Source organism: Pituophis catenifer, unplaced genomic scaffold (genome assembly GCF_029215685.1).
Source record: "Pituophis catenifer annectens isolate HBS135680 unplaced genomic scaffold, rPitCat1.0.hap2 SCAF_7, whole genome shotgun sequence".
Classification (NCBI taxonomy): domain Eukaryota; kingdom Metazoa; phylum Chordata; class Lepidosauria; order Squamata; family Colubridae; genus Pituophis; species Pituophis catenifer.
This window is the reverse complement of record NW_027256887.1, coordinates 19,873,272-19,879,690: the sequence shown is the minus strand read 5'-3', so window position 1 is coordinate 19,879,690 and position 6,419 is coordinate 19,873,272. Positions and strand designations below refer to the sequence as shown.

At 41.5% G+C, this 6,419-nt stretch overlaps 1 protein-coding gene across 1 annotated transcript in view; it reads left to right on the top strand.

Annotated features, from left to right (window-relative positions):
* Nucleotides 1-533: 533 nt before the first annotated feature.
* MAPK11 (mitogen-activated protein kinase 11) overlaps nt 534-6,419 on the top strand; it is a 52,711-nt gene continuing 46,825 nt past the window's right edge. Inside the window, exon 1 of the mRNA XM_070946664.1 lies at nt 534-651. Coding sequence (XP_070802765.1) covers nt 539-651 — 113 coding nt within the window. The 5' untranslated portion in view covers nt 534-538. The remainder of the gene's footprint in view (nt 652-6,419) is intronic.

Below are 6,419 nucleotides of genomic sequence, written 5' to 3'. Positions count from 1 at the left end.
TTGGGAGGCAGAGAATAGATAGGGGGGGGGGAGGTCAGCCAGAATTTTTACCACCGGTTCTCCGAACTACTCAAAATTTCCGCTACCGGTTCTCTAGAACTGGTCGGAACCTGCTGAAATCCACCTCTGGAGAGAACGATGGAATTGGGAGTCGGAAACACGTGGAAGGAAGACCTAGCTTGGGGGAAACAAAGTAGTATTGCATGGAGCAACCCTTTTTCTTTCAAACGACTAAAGCCGGGCGGTGAGGCTGCTCGACCAATGGCCAGGATTCCGATCGGAAACGGGCAATCTATCTCCCGGTTTCTCCTCTTCTTACTCTGCTGCTCAACCGCTCCATTCATCTCCTTTCGCTCCCTCCTCCTCCTCCTCCTCCTCCATCTCCTCAGCGACGTCTGCTGGCCTCCTCCCTTCCCCTCCCTTCCCCTCCCCCGGTCTCCTCCCCGCCGGCTCAGTTTTGCTCTTCCACTTCCAGCTGTAACTCAGTCGCCGCCGCCGCCGCTGCCGCTGCTACTGCTGCCGTCGCCGGCTCCGGAAAATGTCTGAGCGAGGCGGCTTCTATAAGCAGGATTTGAATAAAACGGTGTGGGAGGTTCCCCAGCGCTATCAGCACTTGACCCCGGTGGGCTCGGGGGCTTACGGCTCCGTGTGGTAGGTGCCGGAGGGGGGCAAAGGCAGCGGGGCAGGTGCCGGGATGCGGGAGCGGGAGGCGGAGGGAGGAGGATCCCCAAGTGAAGGCTTAGAGTAACAAACCCCCCCCACCCCTCCATTTAGGAACTTACAATGCGGAACAGCTTAACTCGCTGGAAACACACACACACACACACACACACGGCCTGTCTTGTGTTGGGCGTGTGTGGAAATCGAGGACGCGCACAATGGGAACACCCACAGCCGCGCAAGGCTCCGGTGGCATCTGAAGAGACCCCGGTTGCCGGCATGGAATAATTGACGGGGGTTGGGGGGGGGGGAGGGCTGGGGGAGGCCGGCGCCACCGGCAGGTAACAAGGCCGACTTGTGTTAAAAAATAAATAAAAAATCCGCGATCCCCCCCCCCACACCTTGGGGGTGGGGTGGGGAAAGGAGGTCACTTAGAACCTGGTGCTTAAGTTCACACAATAGGCCAAGCAAGCTTCAGTTTTAATTTTTGTCTGGGCTGTCTTGTGTTTTGAGGGTGTGTGTGTGTACGTGCGAGGGAGATGGTGCGTTTGGGGAGAGTGGGAGGGGGCTTCGTTTCGTTTGCGACAACCCCCCCCCCAGCCCTTCGGTTAGTCGTATGGTTCACCGACTTGTACAGACCAAAGCAAGTGGGTCACAGTTAAGGCAGGCGGGGAGTTTTGGGGTGGAGAGAAGGAGCGGTGCAGCATCCTGAATTACAGGCCTAGATAATGTGCCTGGATAGGCTGATTTGCTTGGTGGAGTGTTTGACTTAACAATAGGTGTTTTTATTGTTTATAGTTTGCAGGAAGCAATAGGCCAAAAAGTGGGGGGGGAATATTTGGGAAGGGGAGAGTAGGTGGGTGTCAATGCATAGGACTTGATCCTACTTAGTGTATATGAAAATAATTATTTGGGGGGGAATCAAAAGAGGCGCTCGAAAATGCTCTTGAAAAAGAATTGCAAGTAATTGAGACAGATGGAGCAGGGCTTTTTAATAAAGTCTTGGGACCTTTTTCAGGCAGACAACAGAGTTGACTATCTTTTGTTTGGAGCAGGTGTAGGCAGAGCCTGAGTGTGCATGGGGTGGTGTGCGGTGTAATGGGCTTTGTTTGTCTTGCTTGTTGCTCTGAATTGTGCAACCCAGTGGGTTTGTGTTCAGATTCCTGTCTCTTCCCTGCCCCCGCTGGGCTTTGGAGCAGAGACAGGGCTCTCACAATGCAATTCAGCCTGGAATTCTTCCCAGGTTGCTAAGGGTAACCCCAGACCATGCCAGCTACTGAAAGAGGTTTCCCCAGGCTATTTTTAAAGACCTTCCCTCTTTCTGCACTGAGCTACAACTGGGAATGGGACTTCAGTTGGGGGGTGCTTTTCTTCCTGCAGCTATTAAGATCAAATCTGAAGTGCTGTTTTAGAACCTGCTAGCAATATTTTGGGGTGATGCACCAGCTTTAATGAAATACACCGTGTAGAGAATTGAGCAACCCCATTTCTCTAGATCATATTTCAAAGAATTGTTGCCTTTCCCTTTTATATATCACATGATTGCTACATATCATGTGGTGTTCCTTTGGGTTAACTGTTATTCAAGTAATTAAAAATTATGCATCAGGCTTATGTTATTAGTGTTTGTATAATTAGACCTCAGGCTAAAAGGCCATGGTTAAACAAATCTCTAGATGAGAAATCAATTGGGGGAAAGTAAACCAAGGCATGTGACTAGGGGTGGCTGATAGAAGAAAGAAAGAAAGAATATACATGTAATGTAAGAAAAAGACATAACCTTAGCTTTGTTTGTTTTCTTTTGTGCAGTCAGAAGTAAGTGGAGTTTGGGAATTAATGGGACAAGTTTTCAATGTGAAAGGAATTTATATTAGAGCTGGTGGTGCTATTTAACTTTTTAAAAATATGTTTGTAGTTGTCCTGAGCAGTAAGGTAGCCAAGTTTCTGAATGTCACCAAATAATTCTAAAGTGAAGTTTAAAGCAGCTGGCCAAAAACTGCAGACATTTAATCTCTTTAAGTTGGATGTATGACTAGCAGAACAGCAAACAAGATTCAGTGCAATAAAGTACAAGGAGAGATATGGGTGCCAAAGAGAAAAAAGTACTTTTAGATTTACCCTAATGAAATTCTGTAATTATCCAGAAGAGTTATTTTTAGTGGATTGTGGTAAAAGTTCACTTTGTTTAATATGTATAGTTTATATAGTGATTTATAAATATGATGAAAACATAAATATGATGAATGACCTGACTAGGCAGAATTTTGTCTCATATGAATTGGGCAGCAGCAATGTAAAGACAGATCATTAGTTCACAAGATTTTATTACAAATATTTGGAACTTGTCACAGGATGTATTGATTGCTATGAGCTAAGTTCGTTTTAGAAGACAAATAGAACATTGTTGAAAAATTGGCTTATTGGTGTTTGCTTAAACAATGAAATGGATCTTTCATGTTCAAAGGCAGGAAACCAAGTCCTATGGACATAAAATGACCAGGGATAGGTATATTTATGTCTTGCCTCAAAAATTCCCAGAGAATTTGGCTGACCATTTTGGAATTATGGACTGGACAGGTCAGACTGTAAGAGATGCAGTAGCTCTCTTTTACCCAAAGATGCTTTTTTCAAAAGGCAATTGGATTTTGTTTTTTCTTGAAGACATTTCACTTCCCATTCTTGGATGAGAAACGAAACTTCTTCAAGGAAAAACAAAGTCCAGTTGCCTTTTGAAAAAGCACCTTTGGGACAACCATGACCTGGATGACTGAGTATCTCCACAAACATTTAGCGCTCTCTTACGTTTATTAAGCTTTGATTAACTTTACTGAGGATTGAAGTGTATTCCATAACTGCCAAGTGTTGATTTTGATATAACTGTTGCTGAAATTATTCAAGTCACTGTGTTGGTATATTTGCTGAGAAGGCAAGAGCAAACTTCTGCATTCTTTTTAAGGAACCTGCTAGGATGTATCTGTGTGGTCACCAAGAACTGAGATGAGTGCAAGGAGCTCTTTAGCCATTATTCATTCAGTCAGGCTAACTTTTTCACTTGGGGGTTAATGGGATCTTTTGTGTGTTAAATACTCTTGTAAATGCTTCCTCTATACTACGTTCTAGTATGCAACATGGCCAATCACTGAGAGTCAGTATGGTGTAAAGTTAAGGAGTTGGACTAGACCTGAGAAAAGCAGGTTCAAATCCACCTATAGTTTTTGAAGCTCACTGGGAAACTTTGGACCAACCATTACTTTTCAGATTTCCTTGAGTGACTATGATTGTGAGGAAGAATGAAGGAGAGAATGGTCTTTGTGCACTCTTAGAGGGAAGGAAGGATATGCATCTAATGAATTAAATCAGAGTGATTTTCAAGGAGCTTCAAGTAAAAGAATAATTTGATCACATGAATAGGAAGATGATGAAAGCTGAAAGGTCTGTCTGTCTGATAGTATGTGATAGTAAATGCCATTATTCATTCAAATGGCATCTGCATTTTCTGTCTTTCAGACAAAAAATCAGACATTTAGCAATGAACAGCTTGTGCCTTAATTGATTAATCAATGGAGGTGTGAAACTAGAGATAAATTATTTCTGAGAAATGTAATTATGTAATAGTAAAAATAATTGATACACACACACAATAAAAAAGAACTTTACTGGCTGTTTCAAGGCCTGTGGGGAGAAAGAGAGAGATCCTGAACTATCCAAGATAAAAGTCCATTAGTAAGTATGACTATACAAAAGGCTCTGCTTGAGGTCCACACCGAGCTCATCGCTCTTAAGAGGTAGGATGTATAAAGAAATAACCAGGCATATTCTTACTATGAAGATGAATCATAAAGCCATTCTATGTCAGAGAATCCTCTCTTTGGGCCTTGGCAAATTAAATAATCCATAAAAGTCATTCCAAAGCCAGCTTGGCCATTTTTAAAATTGTGCAAATAATGCCTGAATATTGAGCTTTAACCTAGGTTAGAGGTGAGAAACTTGGAAGAATACAAGAACATATTCAGGGTGAGAATAGAATAGAATAGAATTTTTTATTGGCCAAGTGTGATTGAACACACAGGAATTTGTCTTGGTGCATATGCTTTCAGTATACATAAAAGAAAAGATACATTCATCAAGAATCATAAGATACAACACTTAATGATAGTCATAGGGTACAAATAAGCAATTAGGAAACAATATCAATATAAATCTTAAGGATATAAGCAACAAAGTTACAGTCATACAGTCATAAGTGGAAGGAGATGGGTGGTGGGAACAATGAGAAGATTAATAGTAGTGCAGGATCACAAAGTGCGGGGGAGACACCTCTTCCTCAAAGGTGAAAGTGCAGTTTTTTCCCCCTCCAGACTGAACATACCAGAGCCTCTTTTTATCATCTTGAATGCTCTTTTCTGGACATGCTCCAGTTTGTCCATGGCTTTCTCAAAATGGCATATCCAGAACTGGACATGATATTCTAACTGCAGTCTGGACTAGAGAAGAAGAGTATCTTCTCTTCGTCTTGATACTCCATATTTAGATTTAACTCAGTTGAGTTCACCTTATCTGAGACTAGCTCACTAGAAAAGGCATTTGTATGTCTTCTTCATACCAACGGAACCTTTGAACCCCACAAAACAGTGTTAATGAGGTATGGTCCCCTTTGTTTACATGTCAGCAACTTAGAAAATGATCTCATTGTGATCACAAATTTCTTAAGCACATTTATTCACATCCAATGCTATTGAGTGATCTGCAGCTTTGGGCAGTTTTTAAAATCACTTTGGACAGTGTTAGAAGAAATTCTGTACAATCATAAGAAAATAAAGTGTATTTGCAGGTAGACTGTCCAAACATTGATTTTTTTTTCTTGCTTTCCACTTTTGCCGGTGCTTTTGCAGAGTCATTGCACAGTTTAATTTCTGAGAAGTATCAATATGGAGAATTATTCCAACAACTGTTTTAGATTCTACCGGTAAAAGTGGTAAGAAGAATTACTGCTTTCTGTCCTAGATTGGCTACTTTAGGTTAGTTTGCTTATCTCATATTGCTAACTTAGTAATGTTTGTACAACATGCCGATCGTGGCAAAAGTGATTTATAAAAGAGATGACTCATACAAAAACAGGCAAAACTGTCACTTGAAACAATGCAGGTAATCCTCAATTTACAACAATTCATTTAGTAACTGTTCAAAGTTAAAACAGAACTGCATAAAGTGACTTACGACCATTGCAGCATCCCCATGGTCATGTGATCAAAATTCGGACACTTGGTAAGTGACTCATTTTTATGACGGTTGCAGTGTCCCGAAGTTATGTGATCACCTTTAATGACCTGGCAAGCAAAGTCAATGGGGAAGCCAGATTCACTCGACAACAGTTGCTACTGACTTAACAACTGCAATGATTCACTTAACAACTGTGGCAAAAAAGATGGTAAAATGGGGCAAAATTTATTTAACAAATGTTTCACTTAGCAACATAAATTTACATTGTGATTGTAAATGAAGAACTACCTTTGAAATAAAATGCAGAACCCGTAAGCTATAAATTACGCTACAAACTTTTGCAAAACTGAAGCCTTCCTTGCAACAATAAATTATTTTTGGTCTCTTAATTGATTGGTCTCTATTGTTTTTCTATTGTTTTTCCATTCTTCCTGAGGAAACTCTTCATGCTGTAGGAAAATACTTTCTTTTGAACTACGCTGCTCGGAAATTATGCAGACTTTCTACTTACATTCAACTCTTCATCAAATGATTTTGAA